Genomic DNA, 21,110 nt, shown 5'->3' on the forward strand with positions numbered 1-21,110 from the left:
GACAGGCTCGCCACCGTGGCATAGACCTGAAGGATATCATCTATGCCAGCGACCTGTCCTTACATAGAAAACGACATAGTATATCTAAAGTACTTATTATGATATAGAGCTCAAGGAATATTATTGTATACACCACTTTACCTGCCTTCTTGTGTATATAGCGAAGAGAACATCTTTGTAACGTCAGTCTTCCTTTGTTAGCCACGGAGCGAAGAAGGAGTTTAAAAAAAAAAAAAAAAAAGAAGGCACCTTGTCGCTGTAACACACGGGGAAGAAGCGTTTAAATAACATTTTCACTCGAGTATGAGACGCCATGTACAGATGGCTCATCCCTGCTCTTTCCCCAGTGTAAGAAAGTCTCACGTGATTACTGCTTCAAGCAGTCAAGCTCTCTGTGTAGGATAACACTCAAAGGTTTTTTGTTTTTTGTCCATATTTTCTTGAGGGATGAGAGAGTTGGAAAAAAAAAAGGGAGGGAGGGAGAGAGGGCTTTGAGAACAGAGGAGGAGGGTGATGGTGGTGGTGGTGGGGTTGGGGTGGTGGGATGGGAGAGCAGCAGCCTTGAAGTAATTTCTTAAAGCAGACATTTTCCAACTTCCATTGTCTGTTTCTTAATGTCCAGCAGAAGAGGATGAGATACTCTCTCTCTCTCTCTCTCTCTCTCTCTCTCTCTCTCTCTCTCTCTCTCTCTCTCTCTCTCTCTCTCTCTCTCTCTCTCTCTCTCTCTCTCTCTCTCTCTCTCTCTTGATTATCATTCTTTCGTTTACTCATCATTATCATCATCATCATCATCATCATCATCATCATCATCATCATCTCTCTCTCTCTCTCATCACCTTTCTCTCTCTCTCTCTCTCATCACCTCTCTCTCTCTCTCTCTCTCTCTCTCTCTCTCTCTCTCTCTCTCTCTCTCTCTCTCTCTCTCTCTCTCTCTCTCTCATCACCTCTCTCTCTCTCTCTCCCCTACAGAGGAGTCGTCAGAGGAGCGGCTGATGGACGAGCGACCGGTGTTGGTGCTGCCGGCGGCCGCTAAGGCGGTGGAGTGGGTGGTGTCGCAGAGGAAGCCAGACTGGGGCTGGGGGTCCGACACCGCCAACACGGTCCTCTCCCTCAGGCTGGCCAACGCCACCTGGTTCGCCCCCGAGAACTTCGAGGCCCAGCTGGCCATCAAGCAGCTGGAGCTGGAGCTGGTGCTCAGGCTCTGGAAGTGAGTGACAGACAGACAGACAGACAGACAGACAGAGAAGAGAGTGACAGAGAGGGAAATGATTGATACTGGAGTGAAAGAGATAAAAAGGGAGGTAGACAGAGAAAGGAGTGAGAGAGAAACGTTTGGAGAGAGAGAGAGAGAGAGAGAGAGAGAGAGAGAGAGAGAGAGAGAGAGAGAGATGGTGGGCATTGAAGAACCAGACGACTAGATGAGAGAGAGAGAGAGAGAGAGAGAGAGAGAGAGAGAGAGAGAGAGAGAGAGAGGAATGGTGGGTATTGAAGAACCAGACGACTAGACGAGAGAGAGAAGAGAGAGAGAGAGAGGGGGGGGCGTGGTGAAGAAGGTGGAGCCGTGTGTTGGCACCAGAGGGTGGAGTTAGGGGCGTGGTGAAGAAAAAAAAAGATCTGGATGGTATGGGATGAGATAGATGATTAACAATCAGCCTGGTCATTATCCTTGTGATTAACCATTAGGGTCTTTAATGAGGGTAGGGTGTGGTTCCTTGGCTTTCTCCTCCAGTCCTTGAGGGCTTGAAGAATGACATTGAGAATAATTACCATCATTAAGAACCTTCGTGCATTTTCAGTGACTGATGTTCACAATCTCTGAATGGGTCTACCTCAGCTGAAGGAACACTGAGAATAGGTCTACCACAGCTGAAGGACACTGAGAATAGGTCTACCACAGCTGAAGGACACTGAGAATAGGTCTAATCCGGCTTAAGAAACACTGAGAATAAGTCTTACTTAACCTTTAACCTTAGGTCGCCATACCTTGAGTAACTTTGACCCGCGTTTATAGATCTTGTGACCCCCAGTTGATAGTCCACAGTTAAGAATCCTAACCAGTTCTTCCCTTTTCTTACGACCTTCTATAGTCTTAGCCTAGTGACACTCAGCTAACCTTTGACCTCTCGGCAGGCACCGGGAGCTGCCCCTGACCACGGGTCACCTCGCGGTCAACGTCATGGCCCTAGTGGCCCTATGCAGAGACCCCAGGGCCTTCTACTCCAAAGACCTCGTTGGTAAGTGCCTCTAACCACCCCCTTATCACCCTTCCCCTTCCCTCCCTCCACAACCCCAAGCCCCTCCAACCTATGTGACCTCTCTCCCCCTCCGTGACCTCCTGACCCCACCCGACCCTTCTTTGGTATGAGACTCGTTCTAATCAGGTACTGTACTTGAAGGTCTCTGACCTTCGCTAGAGGAACCTATATTACTGTTAACCTCGTTCAAATCTCGATCAGTACATGTTCAACGTAACCTCTCCCGTGTTCCCAGGCCTGTGTACTTATGACCCCATATGACATTTGACCTTGCAAATGCACCATCTTATGTATCTAACCTGTGTGACACCCCAGTGGTTACAAGGCAAACACATGACCTAAGTAATTTGCAGCTTTACTGTCGAAAATGTGACCCCGTTTGACATTTATAAGTAATTGTTTAAATGTGACCCCACGAGGTCAGTATATAATAATTTAGTGTTTATATGGTTGAGTGCATGACCTTGACTGACCTCTGTAGCGAGCAGAAAGACCTGTCAGCCTCCTTGAAGTGCTCTTAATGGCCTATTTACCATGATTCAGTGACCCTAATTGCCTTTCTCTGCTGAGAACATGACCTTGTGTGAAGGTCTCGTTGAAGTCGACATCCCTCTGACCTTAACTGTGGATACGTGACCCTGAATCACCTCGTTTGTGAATATAATGAACCATTACGTTCACGACACACACACACACACACACACACACGCACACACACACACACACACACACACACACACACACACACACACACACACACACACGCACACACACACACACACACACACCAAGTCTTTGCCTGTAAATTGCCTCGGAAAATCTTGTTACGTTCAGATGAGAAGAATTTTGGTCCAGTTCCCCTGGTGTAGTGTCCCCCCCATCCCCCCACCCCTTGTGTGTGTGTGTGTGTATGTGTGTGTGTGTGTGTGTGTGTGTGTGTGTGTGTGTGTGTGTGGTGGAAACCTTGTATCCAATACGACTTAGAAGGGCACGAACAACTGTTTTATCTTTCTTTGGCTTTGGAAATGCCTTAAAAAAAACAACCTCTGGTATTTCTCATTATCAGAGACATGAAATAACTGGAATGTCTGTGAGTTGTGAAGTGTCCTGGAATATATATATATATATATATATATATATATATATATATATATATATATATATATATATATATATATATATATATATATATATATATATATATATATATATATATATATATAAGCTATATCATCTGTTGACGAATGGTAGTACACAGTCTCGTCGAAGGACTACTCACTCCAAAAGAGACCAGCATTTCCCTGCTACTGAAAGTAGCGCAGCCTTGGAGCTGCAAGACCTCCTGGAAAGAAATTGGGTTCCTGGTGTAGTGCCAGGACCCCCCTTTTAAAAAAGGGGCCCTCAGGCACTTTCCATTGTAATGATTGGAAAATAAATATAAATTTTTGTCGTTTTCATATAAATGAATGAATGTTCTAATCACCTAATCACTGAGTGAAAGGATAGTAAGAAAAGGAAGAGATTCACGTGAACATCAGATTAGATAATATCATGGAAATTTGTTGATGATAGATAAAGATACGATAACAGATATCTACAATTCAATGTACCTGCTACGTAAAATGTAAAATATCTGACTTGTAAATGTGATTTACATTAGAAGTAGAGGATTAAAGGTGTTGGATCATTCAGTGAGACATTTTCCAAAACTAATGTGCAAAAAAATGAAAAAATTCCAAATAAACTTGGCGGGGAAATCTGATAATAAATGAAAATCTTTTTTACCCCCTTTTTTTTCAATTTATTTTTTTCAATTGGTCATTGGCGTCCCCTTCACCCTTTCCCCCCTGGCACGCGGCCAATCAAGGAGAGGCTAATGACTCATAAGGCCACGCCCATATTTTTTATTTTGGTGACGTGCCGTTATTCATTGGTCCACTACCCCTGGCGAGTAGCCAATCAGGATGAGGCTAATGAGTCCCAAGACCACGCCTATTTATGAGTTAATCTCTTATCTCCCGCCTCTCATAACCTCTCTCTCTCTCTCTCTCTCTCTCTCTCTCTCTCTCTCTCTCTCTCTCTCTCTCTCTCTCTCTCTCTCTCTCTCTCTCTCTCTCTCTCTCTCTCTCTCTCTCTCTCTCTCTCTCTCTCTCTCTCTCATATCAGGGCCATGACCCCATGACCTCATTTGCAAACCCTGGGTCGCCTTGACCTTCATTCACCATCATGATTATCATCATCAGCTTTCACCCCCACTACAGTGTGACCTCTGACCTCCTCCTCCTCCCCGCAGCTATGGTGGGTCACCAGGAAGGGGTCGTGGATTTCGAGGTGGCCTTCGCCCAGCTCTCCATCTGCACCGCGGGCCACCACGTCCGCAAGTCCAGGGTCCGCAGACTCATCGACATGACCACGGACCAAAGCAAAATCCACTCCATAGGTAAGTTTGTCCCTCGCTCACCTCACGAGGGAATGTCCTCCTCAGTCCTTCGGTCATCCCACCTCACGAGGGAATGTATGCCGTAGAAGTAGTAGCAGCAGTAGTAGTAGTAGTAGTAGTAGTAGTAGTAGTAGTAGTAGTAGTAGTAGTGGGAGTAGTAGTAGTAGTAGTAGCGAAAAAACCTCTGCATCTGCAGTAGCTTAAGGAGAGCGAGTCACTTCGTGTGATAAGAGAGAGAGGGCCGATTGCGACAGGGGTTCGATACAGTTGAGCCTCACGGTAGCCAGTGGTGGGGGCGCGCCCCACAATCGTAGGGGCACGGCAGTCGACGCTTCGTTACCGAAGGGTGTAGTAAAGATGCGCTGGACTGCGACGCTCGTTGTTATGCTGTAGTCCAGACTGGTCGTAGTCTTGGGCCGTTGACGTGGTTGTCTAGGGTAGCGTAAAGGTGTGTGGTTATTGGCTGGTCTTGGGGCTATATGGGTGGTAGTCTGCGATAGTGTGGAGTCCTGCATAACAGTGTGGAGCCCTATTTAGTAGTGTGGAGTCCTATTTAGTAGTGTGGAGTCCTATTTAAGAGTGTGGAGTCCTATTTAAGAGTGTGGAGTCCTATTTAAGAGTGTGGAGTCCTAGTTAAGAGTGTGGAGTCCTATTTAAGAGTGTGGAGTCCTATTTAAGAGTGTGAATCCTATTTAGCAGTATGGAATCCTCACAATTTATTTAATGTGTATTATCTCCTATTCTTTCTCATCGTGTTTTCTATCATCCTTAGTTTTATGATCTTGATGTCCCATTCCCTCTCTGCTCTGTTTCCTCTCCTTATCTCGTGTCTTTCTCATCATTTCCTCTCTTTTTTTTTCATTCTGTCCCTATTACTCTCCCTCTGTGTTCTCCCCTTGTTCTCCCAGGCACCTGTTCTATCTTTATCTCTCTCTTCCCAATCATCATTTCTCCCCCTCACACCTCGTTCGCCTCACACTGCCTTCATCTATCTGTCTTATCAGGACGCTTCTTTGCTCGAATTTCCAAAGCTCGTTTTCATCCATGGTCTCTGATGTCCTGCCTTTCGCTTCGTTTTGTCATCATTTATCATCGTCCTCTTCTTTCCTCTCCCCCCATCCATCTATTGCACATGAATCATCTGTGTTTTTCCATACATATATCAATTTCATCTGCCACATTTTCTCTGCCTTTCTTCTTATTATTATTCTTCTTCTTATTCTTATTCTTATTCTTCTATTTCTTCTTCTTCTTATTCTTATACTTATTCTTCTACTTCTTCTTCTTCTTCTTCTTCTTCTTCTTCTTCTTCTTCTTCTTCTTCTTCTTCTTCTTATTCTTATTCTTCTTCTTCTTCCTTCATCTCCTCCTCAGCTTTCGACACGTATGCCTACGATGGCGATGTAGGCACCGCGACTACAGCTGTATAAACAGCTGTATCAACCCAGCCTACAAGCCAAGAAGCTTTGTATCTTCGATTGGCCTTTAGTTACTGAAGCTTGGAGGGGGGGAGGGGGTGGGGGGGGTCACGGCGCCGTGGTAGGAGTAGAGTGGGGGAGGAGGGAGGGGGTGTGAGGCGGTCATAGCGTCTAGAAGCCATTGGCATAATAACGGACCATAATGAGCCATGATGTTTGGCACACACACACACACACACACACACACACACACACACACAGCCATGGTCTGGCCCCAAACGGTCCCCTGATAAGGTAATGTGTTCTTAAGGATCACTTTACCTTATCGCTACGTATAGTGGAGAGGCGAGCTGTGTGTGTGTGTGTGTGTAGTGTGTGTGTGTGTGTGTAGTGTGTGTGTGTGTGTGTGTGTGTGTGTGCGGGCGCGCTCATCAACACCCTCCAAAAGAGCAGTGGGCGTCATCACACTCCCTCCGCCTCCAAAATGACATCTTGGAGGACACGGAGGGTCGTTACTGGGCGAGAGTCTCCAAACATGTGTGCGTGATGTTTCTCAAGCGGTAGATGTTGAGAAGAAAAATAGATATATAGATAGACAGAAAAATAGATAGGTAGATAGATAGATAGTTATATAGAAAGTTAGATAGATAGGTATATAGGTAGATGATAGACAGATAGATAGATATATACACAGAGAGATAGATAGAAGGATAGATAGATAGATAGATAGATAGATAGATAAGCATGTAGGTAGATGATAGACAAATAGAAAAATAGATACACAGATAGACACATGGGTACATAGACAAACTAGCTAACATAGCAAGATCGATAAGGAATAAAGATAAAGGATAAATGATAAATGATATTCAGGATAAATGATAAATGATATTCATTATTCATTTTTGTTTCTTACGTAAAGCAATGATTGTCATCTTTACCATATGATTTAGCACCTTAAATTGCCACACGCCAGGTGACTGTAAGTCATATAATGGCATAATTTTCCACCCCCCCCGAGAGGTCATACCATTTTATTGCCCCCTAATCTACATACTCCTATGTTCTTGTTTACCCACCTTGTTGTGGGTGACTGTATGTGTCTGCGTCGATCTCTCTCTCTCTCTCTCTCTCTCTCTCTCTCTCTCTCTCTCTCTCTCTCTCTCTCTCTCTCTCTCTCTCTCTGGCCACCACACAGACACCCACCCACACCCCCACCACACACCCACTTCCCCCTACATCCACCCACCCACTACAACACCCACTTCCCTCTATACATCCACCCACCCACTTCAACCTTCTGCGCCTTCGTCAGATACCCTGTCGGTGGTGATCTTGGCCCTCCACTGCGCCCAGCACCAGAGACGCCACGACCTGCGACACTTCATCGACCACGCCGTTCATACCCTCCTGCACCATCAGGCAGCAGATGGCTCCTTCAACGGCAACCTGCACTCCACAGCTCTCGCCCTTCAGGTCAGTACTGCCCTCTCTCCTCCTCCTCCTCCCTCCTGCCCGATGTTCAGGTCCAGAGCAAGGTCCTTGGTGGTTTTTACAGGTAGAAGGGGGTCAGTTGGCCCCTTCAGGTCAGTGTCCTCCTCTCCCCCTTCTTGATTTACAGGTCCAGAGCCAGGTCCTTGGTTTTTACAGGTAGAAGGTGGTCAGTATGCCCCCTTCAGGTCAATACTCCTGCTTGATTTACAGGTCCTAACACAGGTCCTTGTTTTTTTTTTACAGTATGCCCTTCAGGTCAGGGTAAGTTTGTGGGGTCATACCTTCAGGTCATTAGGTCACAGGCCATATTTTCAGCGTCCTGTTGGTTTTTCTGGTCACTTGACCTGGTCGTGGTTATCACCAGGTCATCACCTAGGTCTCCTCTCTTCTCCCCCCCAACATGACGTCACGGGTCATGTCACATGACACGTTCTTGTCCTGAGTGGTGACGGTGGGTCAAATTGTAACCCTTACTGTCTGATAACTGTGCCAGGTCAGAGGTCAGGGCCAATCAACACTACGTAACCCTTATCCATTGATGACCATGTCAGGTCAAAGTTCATAGTCATGGGGGTCCTCAGTGATCATTAGCAGGTATTCTGCCAATTAACCCCAATCTCAGATCGAACAACCTGTCTATCATTATAATGGTGCAGCTTGTTTTGTGTGTGTGTCTCTGTAGCTCAAAATTATCTATCCTCATGTCTATCTCTACAACCACATCCCCCCCCCCCCACTCCAAGACATACCCTTATCCCATCCCAGTGTCTGACCTATCCACCTCTCTCTCTCTCTCTCTCTCTCTCTCTCTCTCTCTCTCTCTCTCTCTCTCTCTCTCTCTCTCTCTCTCTCTCTCTCTCTCTCTCTCTCTCTCTCTCTCCCTTACTCTTAACCCCTCAGCAAACTTCGTCACTTCCCCATTCCTCTCACCCCCCCCTCCCCTCCCCTCCCCCCCCCCTCATCAACAACAACAACAACAACAACAACAACAACAGGATGAAGAGCTTCATTAAAACGTCTTTACGTAATCGCGCGAGTTAGCGAAACTTACGACAAGCGAACGTAAAGAGACACACACGAGTCTGGCCACGCGTGGGGGGGGGCTGACCAAAATTTTTTTCTTTCGGTGGGGAAAGAAGAGTTTCTCCAGTTAAGTGTATATTGTCTCTTGGGGCGACCGACGCTCGTTATCCTGTGTCCTCTTCGCCTCTCGGTGTCTGAGGTGCGTCTTTTGTGAAGAGCCGTACTCCTGTCTTGCCCCAGCCTTTGGGCTCTTACTGTGGGTCATGTTAACTTGATAAGGACGTGGCTCGATAATGTAATCAAGGAATCAGTATTGTAAAGTCTGGCTCCATTATGTAATCAAGTAATCAGTATTGAAAAGTTTGGCTCGATTATGTAATCAAGTAATTAGTATTGAAAAGTATGGTTCGATAATGTAATCAAATAACCATTATCAAAAAGTCTAGCCCGATAATGTAATTAAGTAATCAGTATTGAAAAGTCTGGCTCGATAATGTAATTAAGTAATCAGTCATCAAGAGACAGATTTCTATTATTTCATTCTGTGTCAAGTCATTTTGACGTATTTAAGACAACGTGAAGGATAAAGAATTATGATTACTGGGAACACCACACATGTGGCAGATTTTTATACCTCTCTTGGTTTCATTAAAACAATTCACTCACTCGACACACACACACACACACACACACACACACACACACACACACACACACACACACACACACAGACTTCTTCCATTTACCTTTAATTCGTATGTTTAACGCTGTCTTCAAGGCTTGAGTTATGTGGAAGGACCCGTGTCTGGATTGCTACCAAAGTTTACAATTCATTGTTCAAACTTTGGTCGCCATTTCTTCTTCTTGTCTTGGGTGATTAAGGGCTGAATTCGTGAGTGACTTTGTGGTTTGTACGTTCCACCCATCCCAGCATTTCTGGTGAGCGATGATGACGTCTTCAGGGATTGGCCCTTAATTATGGAATAGTGTGCGTATTAATTGGTTGGCCCTTAAGTGTTGAAATGGTGTGTCCTTAATAGAGGAATGGGGCCCTTAAGCACTGAACAATGCTCGTCATAAGGGTTGACCCTTAATCACTCAGTGGTGTCGTTTTAAAACGATTTGGTTCTTTGACATTCAACAAGCCTTAACAGTTTAATGATCGATATATGAACTAGAGTGTTATAAGAGACCATACCACACCTGATCCCCCCGTACCAAATACGCTACCTAACTAAACTTAAGTTATATCTTGGCTTAGATTATATTACTCAAATGGTTATCGCACCTCAAAGGTTTCTATGAAGTGTGAATTAAACTTAGAACGAACTTTCTTTAGATATAGAATTAGATTTCGATACAATAGGGAAGAGTTCCCGGGTGGTGTACACACACACACACACCCACACACTCACACACTGTACAAAAGGCTATATATATGTGTGTGTGTGTGTGTTTGTATACAGATTGGCCTGACACCACCATAGCCGGGGTACAGCAGGTGTGTGGGGAAGAATTCAAGGGTCATCATCTTTAGAAACTGGACACACATCCTCCTGTCGTCTTCACCCAGGTATCGCTATGGGAGGGGCAGGCTGTGGATATGGAGATGAAAATCCACCCCTCTCCCAGCCCGCCCACATGTGAGTGGCTGTTGTCCAATGTATTCTTTGTGTCTTGTACGGGAACTTAGGTCTTCGTACGTGTGTGTGTGTGTACACACATAGGAGTAAAGAAGATATGGTCCACATACACAACACACACCACACACACACACACACACAGAGTCCAATTACACTTTCCCTGCACTTCTTCAACGCTAAGCTGGTACTGGGGGTCGCCCAGCCACCTGCCGGACGACCATGTAAACTACTAAATGGTGCAGTAAGGGAGGAGGAGGGAGGGGGTTGATTTTGGAAGGGGGTTAGAGAGAGAGAGAGAGAGAGAGAGAGAGAGAGAGAGAGAGAGAGAGAGAGAGAGAGAGAGAGAGAGAGGAAAGGTGTGAGGGAAGGAAGGAAGGAAGGAAGAGGGGTAACAGTGCTGTGAAGAGGTGAGAAAGAAAAAAGAAGGGTGTGTGTGTGTGTGTGTGTGAGGGGAGAGAGAGAGAGAGAGAGAGAGAGAGAGAGAGAATCACTCAGCCGTGGTAAACTAGGAAGATCGTACCCACCGTCCCAGGAGAGTGATCGAGGCCGCCTTCCCAGCAGTTACTTAGGTAACCAGTTACTTAGGTAACCAGTTACTTCAGTAAACCACCTTGCAGACGGGGAGGGTGGGGCTCCCTCCCTCCCTCCCTCACACTAACCCAACATTCCCTGACCGTTGCCTCTTCCTCCCTCTCTCTCTCCCTCATGTCTGGATCATCCTCCTCCTCTCACCTCTCACCATAGAGCCTCTCTCTCTCTCTCCCTCCTGGTCCTTCTTCCTCCGGTGATGACCTGTCTCTCTCTCTCTCTCTCTCTCTCTCTCTCTCTCTCTCTCTCTCTCTCTCTCTCTCTCTCTCTCTCTCTCTCCTTCACTCACTCACAGTCCCTCTCTCTCTCTCTCTCCCCCAGGCCATGATGTCCAGCCAGCTGGCCGGGTCGTGGAACGCGAACGCGGGCGCAGGAGTACGTCATATCCCACCAGCGTCCTGACGGATCCTTCGGCAGCCTCTTCGACACGAACGCCGTCCTCCCGCTGCTGGGGGGCCGCACGCTGCTGGACGTGGCCCTCCGACGCTGCTCACGCGTCACCCACGACACGGTCGACAGCGACGACGCCCCTGGTAAGCTCCCGTCTCCAGCGCCCTTGTCACGATGATGGAGGGGGTGATGGGATGGTCACTTGGCGCCCATCACCCAGCCCTCCGTAGTCCCGTCTCCAGCGCCCTAGTCATGATGATGAAGGGGGTGATGGGATGGTCACTTGGCGCCCATCACCCAGCTCTCCGTAGTCCCGTCTCCAGCGCCCTAGTCATGATGATGGAGGGGGTGATGGGATGGTCACTTGGCGCCCATCACCCAGCTCTCCGTGGCCAGGGAGTCGGGTCTTTCAGAAACTCCTGGAATAGGTCTGGAAGACGTTTGAAATGTGCTTCTGGAATTCCAAGGACTCGGTTCTGGAAGGAGATGTTAGCCTTACGAGTCTATGGAAGACGTACTTAATGCCTTTTTGACATTGCTTTAGCTTTCTAGTTCCAGTTGTACCATGTTCCGTTTTCTGTAACCTTCTGGGGTTCCTTTTTTTCCTTTTTCTTTTGCAGCTAAGTACATCTTAGTCTTTGGGTTTGCCTCCTCTGGTGATGGAGTGTAACCATCTGTTCTCTGTAGACCTCTGGATCTATGAGACTTCTATCTTATTAATTCCAGTTTGAGTTTCCAGTTGTAAATAATTTATTTCCTCGAAGCCAAGTGCCTCCCTAAGCAAGAAGCCAGCTCTAGGGTCTTAAAGAAACATGATCTCTTCACCTCTCTATGTTATTGAAGACAGGACAAGTTTTCTTCTCTATATCACCATGAGCAACGGCATCAGAATACATTGTTATACATCCTCCAACACCTTTTCATACACTCGATCCTAAGTTATATATATATTTTTTTCAAATGGTCTTTCAAATCTCTTTTTTTTTTTCTCCTTGGCGTCAACTTTCTGTTTTTTGACGTCTTAGGATAAATACAATTAAATAGTTTCTTAAGAAGTTTTAGTCATAGTAACTTAGTAAATGTAACTTTGTAAATGTAACTTTGTGAATGTGATTCAGAATCTGTATAAAAGAAATAATTCCATTTTCTTTCAAAGGTGTACAAGGCAGGGGGGACTGATGTAAACATTGCACCTTTTTTTTTTTCAAATTTTCAGTGGACGACTTTGAGATGCCGGAGGACACACCACCCGTGCCCTCTGGCCTACCTTCCCGTCAGGACGTCTCCAACACCACCTCGGAGGAGATGGTAAGGGCGTCTGCAAGATGGTAAGGGGCGATCATGGGATGATATAGGAATATATAATTAGATTCTTGGATTCGTTGAACTAATGATAGTTTAGCAGGGTGTGGTCTGTGTCCCTAGACTGAGTCATAAGTGATTTGATGAACACGATGAAAGTGCCAATAACGGCACGCTGAGCACACACACACACAAACACACATACACACACACACACACACACACACGCCCCAAACCCATGTCAGTCATGGCACCCCCTGAGGACGGGGTTTTCTGGAGAAGACACTACAGTCACGTCTCTGGGGAAAACATACTACCATCTCACATCTCTGGGGGTAGTAACCATACTACCGTCTCCCATCTCTGGGGGTAATAACCATACTATCGTCTCACATCTCTGGGGGTAGTAACCATACTATCGTCTCACGTCTCTGGGGGTAGTAACCATACTACCGCCTCACATCTCTGGGGGGTAAACCATACTAGAGTCTCACATCTCTGGGGGGTAAACCATACCAGAGTCTCTCACATCTCTGGTGGGGAGGGTGGTGGTTAAGGGTAGTAACCATGCTACATCCACGTCCTCCTCCTTCAGGTGAAGATGACCTACATCATCTGGAAGGGGAACAACGCCACTAGCAACTACAACCTGACCTTCACAGTGCCCGTCAACACCACCTTCCTCACCGTCATGAAGATGGCAGCCGAGCAGGACGACCGCTTTGTGTGAGTACCGAACTGGGAGGAGGGGTAGACACACACACACACACACACACACACACACACACACACACACACACACACACACACACACACACATCTAGACAGACCTACAGACCTTTAATATGTCTATTGGTGATGTATTTGTCCTACATTAACTAAAATACAAATTTATATCCAATTTTTTTCCTATGCTCTGAAGTGATGTTCGTTTGTCTTTGCTATATATATATATATATATATATATATATATATATATATATATATATATATATATATATATATATATATATATATATATATATATATCTACGTTAACTCGCGATTGATCTATCTACTTTCTGTGTTCAGTATTGACCTGTTCTCTGTTTATTCTATAATACGTTTTTTTTTTTTAACTAGCTTCCTTTTCTTTAATCCTTGTAAACAATGGTTCTGTATTACCTTTTTCGTAAAGAAGGTTTGTAACCTCTGCTATATGACAGTTATCTCCAGGTTATCTATCTCCTAGAGAACACAGACTTCCGTAATAAGTTCTCTCTAGCCTTTCCCATCCCTTTCAAATCCAGGTTCGAAGTTTTCCAGTAGCCTTTCCCCGACCGCATTTTCATCACAATGTTTCCACCAAGTTTCCACCACTCCTCTCCTCTACTTATCTCTCTCTATTTCTTTCTCCCACCTTATCCACCCTCTCCACCAAGTTATCTACTCCCCTCTACTTATCTCTGTCTCTCTCTCTCACTCTATCTGCCTCCCCCATCTTATCCACCCACACAGGTTCTCTGCCTCCCACTGGGGTCATGGCCTGTACATCCACACGCTGGCTGGGGCCAAGGAACAGAAGCTGGGTTACTGGTTCTGGCTGCTCTTCCGTATGAGAGAACCTCCTGTACCAGGAGTCAAACCGGATAACAAGTTCGTCGTTGGCACAGGTGAGTTGAGTAGGGGGAGCAGGAGAAGGAGGGTGTCTATTGGAGTGGGGGAGGATGAAGATGGGGGGGGGAGAAGACTGGACTTAAGGGAGAGGGGTGGGGGATGTGTCTCTCTTGGGGTGGTGGGGGTGTTAAGAAAGAGAGACTGTATTTAAGTGGTGGGATGTGGGGTGTCTCTCTCTCTCTCTCTCTCTCTCTCTCTCTCTCTCTCTCTCTCTCTCTCTCTCTCTCTGGGAAGGGGGTGGGAAGAAAAAAAAGAGAGATTTTTCGTTCTTTGAAGGAGAGGATGAAGCAGAAAAGGATTGGGTGGTGGGGTGGGGGAGAAACTGGCCCGTCTTTAGGGAGAGGGTGAGAGACAGAGGGATTGGTAATGCCATGGGAGAGGGACGGGGGATTAGTTTTCCTTCGGGAGAAAAATAGAGGGATTGGCTATTCTTTATGATAATAAAACATGAAGATTGCTTTTGCTCTGCTACGCAGGGTCAAATGGGCAACCTTATTTAAGGTAATATTCCAATATGGTATGATTAATCGAAACATTCCCAATATGGTATGATACATTATGAAATCCCAATATGGTATGATCTCTCATAATAGTCCAATATGGTATGAATTATTGCTATACCCGACTATGGTATAATATATCATAATACTCCAATATGGTATGATTTAGTATAATATCTTACTATAGCATGATATCTCATAATATTCCAATATGGCACGACTTATCACAACATCCCTTATATGACATAATGCACCATGGTATTCTAATTTGGCATACGATACACCACCCTCCTACAGTACTGCTATGTAATGTATATATATAAACAAGAATCTACCTTCCCCACAGGCGTTCAGGAAACTATTGTCAACGATGGCGACTACTTCCTCTTCTGGTTCCATCAGATATAGTCCTCACACACACGCGCACGCGCCATCCCCCACCACCACCATCATCGCTTGGCCCTGGAAGACATAAATAAATGCGATCGCTCCTCCGGCGATCGCTCCTCCGGCGATCACTCCTCCGGCGATCGCTCCTCCGGCGATCGCTCCTCCGGCGATCACTCCTCCGGCAGACAGATCTGTTCCAGGACTTTCTTCCAAGCCTCAGTTCTTCTCTAACATGGCCTTAGAAAGCGAGACCCGTGTATAGGCCTGCCTCCGAGCTTGGTATGTGTGTGTGTGTGTGTGTGTGTGTGTGTGTGTGTGTGTGTGTGTGTGTGTGTGTGTGTGTGTGTGTGTGTAAATAAATATATATGTATATATATATATCTGGCTTCCAGCGCGCCGCTCCATCTCTTACCCCAGGCGTTCCAGCGCAGCCTCAACCGATTGCACCTCCAGCCAGGAATACTCAAGACCATTATATATATTTGCCTCCTGGAACGTCTCCCGGCTTCGTACCTCGGCCTCCAGCGCAGACCCTTTGCTTCAGACCCTTGGCTTCCACTGGCACAGCTCAAGACTTCTTCATTTCGTCAGCAACGCCCATCTTGGTTCGGTACTTGGTTTCCAGCGACCCCCTGGTATGATACTTTGGCTTCCAGCGCGCCTTCAAGCTTTCATCATTTGACCTCCAGTTTGCTTCTAGCTTGACCAAGTGAGCCTCCAGCTTGACCTCAAACATTGTCCTCTTGACCTCCAGTGCATCTCCGATGGCGTTATTTGGTCTTTGGCTCGTGTCAGAGGTCGTCATTTGGCCTCCAACCCACCTCAACGATCGGTGTATTGGCTTCCAGTACCTCTCTGAGAACACCGTTAATTAACGTCCAAGTTATGGACTGGAGCCAGCCCCCAACAGCTAAGATTATTTGCCTCAAGTCTTCACTCCACACCTATGAAGACTCTCTCTCTCTCTCTCTCTCTCTCTCTCTCTCTCTCTCTCTCTCTCTCTCTCTCTCTCTCTCTCTCTCTCTCTCTCTCTCTCTCTCTCTGACTTCCAGCCTCCTTCCAGAAATCGACGTCATATTCCGCTCTTTAGGGGGTCTCGATTTTTGGCTCTTTCGTCTGGTTTTGTCTGACCAGATGGTCGCTTCACAGTCGACCAACCGATGAAAAGATGAAGTAAAAGACTTGATTGAAAGCAGGGGAGATGGACTTTCAAACTCAGAGGTGAAGTCCGTCGGACATTTTTGAAAGCAAGTGCTAATTTTGTTCTTTCAAAACTCTGATGTTTGATAACACTGCAGGAGTAGCGGGAGAAGTCATCAAAACCATTTTTTTTTTTTTTTTATACTGAAAGAAAATTTGGACCCGATTTCCAAAGTCTGTTTCCGACAAGTCTAGACTGGGTTAAGACTTAAAGTTCCAAGGGATGGAATTTGAACGCTTGCAAACGTCACGAGTGAGTTCCACTTTTCACAGAGGAGGCCGTTATCTGGACGAGTTCAATTTTCCACAAACGTTACTGCTGGGACGAGTCCAGCGTTCAAAAAGGTCTATGTCCCGATGAGTTTAGCGTTCACAAGTCGTCCCTATCGGGTGACCGCCCTGCGTTCATTGAGACCAAAGTCCTATCCAGCTCATGTTCGGTGGGATGAGAGTGACCAGCCACTGGTAAGCAAGTGATGCACATCCCGTTTTCTTTGCGTTGCAAATATCCCGCTGCGAGAGAGAGAGAGAGAGAGAGAGAGAGAGAGAGAGAGAGAGAGAGAGAGAGAGAGAGAGAGAGAGAGAGAGAGAGCCGTTCTCGTCCAGCCCTCACCGCCAGCGTGTGGATGCAGAGCTCCTCCTCCTCACGTATGATTATATATGATATGTTTTGTATGGCATCTTTAAGTGCGATCTAGGAGGAGATCTTGCCTCTATACCATCCAGGACGCTTTGTACATCGTTACCTGCGGGTACTGAGGGCGGTCATTAACCTGTAATTAACGAGGGGTCTTGAGGAGGCCATTAATGTGTAATTAACGAGGGGGACATTAACCTGTAATTACCGAGGGGTCTTGAGGGGGTTATTAACCTGTAATTAACGAGGGGTCTTGAGGGGGTCATTAACCTGTAATTAACTAGGGGTCTTGAGGGGGTCATTAACCTGTAATTAACGAGGGGTCTTGATGGGGCCAGTAACCTGTAATTAACGAGGGATCTTGAGGGGGGCCAGTCACCTGTAATTAACGAGGGATCTTGAGGGGGCCATTAACCTGTAATTAACGAGGGGTCATTAACCTGTAATTAACTAGGGGCCATTAACCTGTAATTAACGAGGGATCTTGAGGGGGGGGCCAGTAACCTGTAATTAACGACGGGTCATTAACCTGTAGGTACCGAGGGGTCATTCACCTGCAGGTACCGAGGGGTCATTCACTTGTAATTAACGAGGGAAGTCATTCACCCGCAGGTAACGAAGGGTTATGGGCAGAAAGAGCATCACCTCTGTCTGCATCATCAATCTCGTTGACACACCCATTTCCATGAATCGTGAGGGACAATGTCACCTTCTATCTCTCTCTCACACGACCCTCGGGAATATGGTAAGATATAGTCATCGTGTCATCCACTCACGTCATTGCTCAACTACGTGCTTCGTCGCTGCATTAACCTATAACAACACCTGGTGTTTGAGAGAACCACAGCAGCAGGAGGAGGACAAGCAAACAGGGAGGTCCCTCGTTACCATAGGATCCAAAACCAAGAGGGACATAAGACCCACGTATACCCACGAACCCTCTCAAGTCTTAAGAACCTCAGTTTCTACACTGACAGTGAGACAGGTACTTTGACGAGCAGTTGACAACCCTGGAGGTTAAATGTTTTAGTATCTGCCCTCCTCCTCCTCCTCCTGCCTCCTCCTGCCTCCCCCTCTCTGTCTGGCATGATTACAAAATGTGTCTCTGATCCAGGGTGGAGCATCCCACAGAGGAGAGATATCAAAGAGGTGTGTGTGTGTGTGTGTGTGTGTGTGTCTGTCTGTCTGTCTGTGTGCTCTCATTGGCTGACGTCTGTGGATGAAGATTATGAGGGATCGTAAGTTGACGATGATTGGGTCGGCAATGAAGCTCTGGACACTTATCTACTTCTCCATCTTTGGTGTGCCAAAGAGAATAAAGAAGGTCATGAATGATAAAAAGACAAGAGCCAGAGAACTAATGCTATTGGTGTTACGTCACTTCCGGTATGGCCTGCGGGTTGTCACACGAAGCTGGTGCACATCAAATACTCACTCATGGATCGGAGGAGCTGTTTAGATGAATAATTAGCTGGCATTATCCACGGATGGTATGGGGGTAACATGATGTTTCACAGACCCCCCTCCCTTCTCAAAAAAAGAAAAGAGTCCTTTTTTTTTCCAAAAGAAGGAACAGAGAAAGGGGCCAGGTGAAGATGTTCCCTCTAAGGCCCAGTCCTCTGTTCTTAACGCTACCTCGTTGACGCGGGAAATGGCGAATAGTATGAAAGAAAAAGAAATATATATATATATATATATATATATATATATATATATATATATATATATATATATATATATATATATATGCTTATACACCTTCAGTTATGCCCATTATATGTGCATGACCTCGACCTGTACAACAGAGATCTGAAGGCTCAATCAGGTCGAGTGATCAACTGTTATGACTTAATGACCACTTGACTTCACCTGACCTTGCCTGACCTAACGATGAGAACTGGCCAGTTTAGTAGTGAGGGTTGATCCCACTCTGTTCCTCGCTAGTTAAACCCCCCCCCCCTTGCGTCTCTACTACCCAACAACAGCCCCTCTGATTGCTGTAAACAAGTAGTTAAGAAAAATGATTATTTTCTTTCTTTTTTTTTTGCATAAGAATCAAAACTAGCCAGGCTGAGCTTCTATTAAAACATGCATAATCATTTATACATACGTATACCAAAGGAAAATGAATAAAAAAAAATAAAAAGACTTTGTGGATTGATATAATATGCATAATTATTCATGGAAGCTAGGCTGAGTAATATGTACAATAGCTAAGATAAGTGTCTTTCATTGTAACTGAGTTTAAAAAAATAAATATGGGAAGAATATCTGTGTAATAGAGAATGTAAACGTCGTAGATTATGTATTTGTCTTTATATTCCTCCACTTCTTTCCAGTCTTGTTACGTAGCGGGTCGGCGTTACAACCCCGCCAAACCTGTTGCAGTGGCTGTAGTTTCCACACCTGTTTTGTGTTATAACTGAACCCTGTCACTTGGTCCAACTTTTTCCTTTCTTATTAAATAATTTTCTTTTGGGACATTCAAGTGTCATGTGTATTCCAGAGCTCGAGTGTCACCTCCGATCTATTTCCTCTGTCACTTATTTTCATCATGGTTTCCCCTCATAGGTTTCCAATCTTTTTCTTTCTTGCTTTTTTAGTGATCTTTTTCCCGAAGAATGAAGTGATGAATATGCTTACACACGTGTACGTCTCTTACATGTTATATGATATATGGTTATTCCAATGTTTGTATATCATTTTCCACATTGGTATATCGTTTCTTATACTCGGGTGAGGGGGATATATATATACATATAAATATATATAGCTTTTGTTACCATTTTGATAATATGTATAAAGAAAAACATTTTGTTTGTAAGTCGTGATGATAGATTTTTTCTTTCATTTTTTGCCTTTGAATTTCATCTGATATTAAGGTGTACCTTCGATGTTTATGAGTCTGTAATGGTGTACGGGTGATTGGTTTACATTTATATACGTTCATGGTTTACAACTGTAAACGAGTGACTCGCTTAAGCTTAAGCTGTAAACGAGAGAGATCGCGTAAAAGCTTAAGCTGCTTCCGAGTGAGATGTTTGACCAAAGTGTAAATAAAGATCTCGCAGAGTTTGACGATCGTGTTTTCTTGTCCATAACCTTGATAGATAGATAGATAGATAGATAGATAGGCTGAAGCAGGGCATATAAAGCGATCATATGGCAGTTGTTTGGAGTGCCACAGGCTGGTGAGCTGTGGTTCCTGTATATCACACGTAAGTGAGAGGTGCGTAGAGCTCAATTTAGGCCGCTGTCCCGACGCTACCTTGCTAAGGAAGGAAATACGAATCCAAGAACAATGAATGAATAAGGCTCAAATTCGGTCAATCCCAATGAGGGTCTAGAAAAAAATTTACCATCTAATAAGATTAACAAATAAAGAAGGATCGCATCATTTTCCCTTTAAATCACCTAAAAGCTTAGGGGAAGGAAGTAAGAACTGTCGTTAGCAAACGACCCTTAACGACCAAACGGGTTGTTACGGAGGACCGAGTTGGCTAACATTGTTTACATCAAGTGAGAACAAGAAGACGTGTTTTCCTCTTGTTATTGTTATTGTTTTCAGTTGTGGTGGAGTCGAAGTATAGCGGACACAACTCCTCCTGCAGCGAGCTATAAGTACCGAGGTGTTGTTATGCCCCTGGTCGAGGCTGTATCCGAACACTCTCTCTCTGTCTGCTTCGTCGAGTTGGAGGGTTCGGAACAGCTTCGACCTGGTGTGTCACAGGCCAGTCGAGATAGTGAGTTTGGTAGTTTCATTCAGGCGTGTGTCTAACGAAACACATGCTTCGGTACAGCTTCGATCATGCGAATCCCTATAACCCACACACAGTCTCTGCCAGCCAAGACGGAACGCTCGGAACAGTCTCGACTCAGCTTTGTGTCGTCCCACACTCGGTCTGTCTCTCTCTCTTTCTCTGACTCTCGAGACAGATGGTTCGATACAGCTTCGTTCAGGCGAGTCGCAAGCTTACATTCTCCTCTCGTCTACATCAGTTGAAGTAACTTTTGTGGCTGTGAACGCTTCACGGAGCGAACTCGCTGAAAAATACGATGGTTTATTCATATTCATAGAGTTTCAACGAAGCCGAACCTCACAGCTTTTCACTGTGCGTGTTCTGTGTCAAACCAGTGAAGTGATTGCGTACCTTGACCAAGGCATCACGACACC

General features: G+C 45.5%; 1 protein-coding gene across 1 annotated transcript in view; it reads left to right on the forward strand.

Annotated features, from left to right (window-relative positions):
• Positions 1-20,014, forward strand: part of LOC139759936 (uncharacterized protein CG3556-like) — a 185,587-nt gene extending 165,573 nt beyond the window's left edge. The window contains 10 exon segments of the mRNA XM_071682588.1: positions 970-1,207; positions 2,131-2,234; positions 4,549-4,695; positions 7,429-7,589; positions 11,183-11,221; positions 11,223-11,394; positions 12,468-12,559; positions 13,149-13,279; positions 14,051-14,205; positions 15,056-20,014. Of these exon segments, the coding sequence (XP_071538689.1) occupies positions 970-1,207; positions 2,131-2,234; positions 4,549-4,695; positions 7,429-7,589; positions 11,183-11,221; positions 11,223-11,394; positions 12,468-12,559; positions 13,149-13,279; positions 14,051-14,205; positions 15,056-15,117 (1,301 nt within the window). The 3' untranslated portion in view covers positions 15,118-20,014.
• Positions 20,015-21,110: the final 1,096 nt, after the last annotated feature.

This window comes from Panulirus ornatus, chromosome 34, assembly GCF_036320965.1.
Source record: "Panulirus ornatus isolate Po-2019 chromosome 34, ASM3632096v1, whole genome shotgun sequence".
Classification (NCBI taxonomy): Eukaryota; Metazoa; Arthropoda; class Malacostraca; order Decapoda; family Palinuridae; genus Panulirus; species Panulirus ornatus.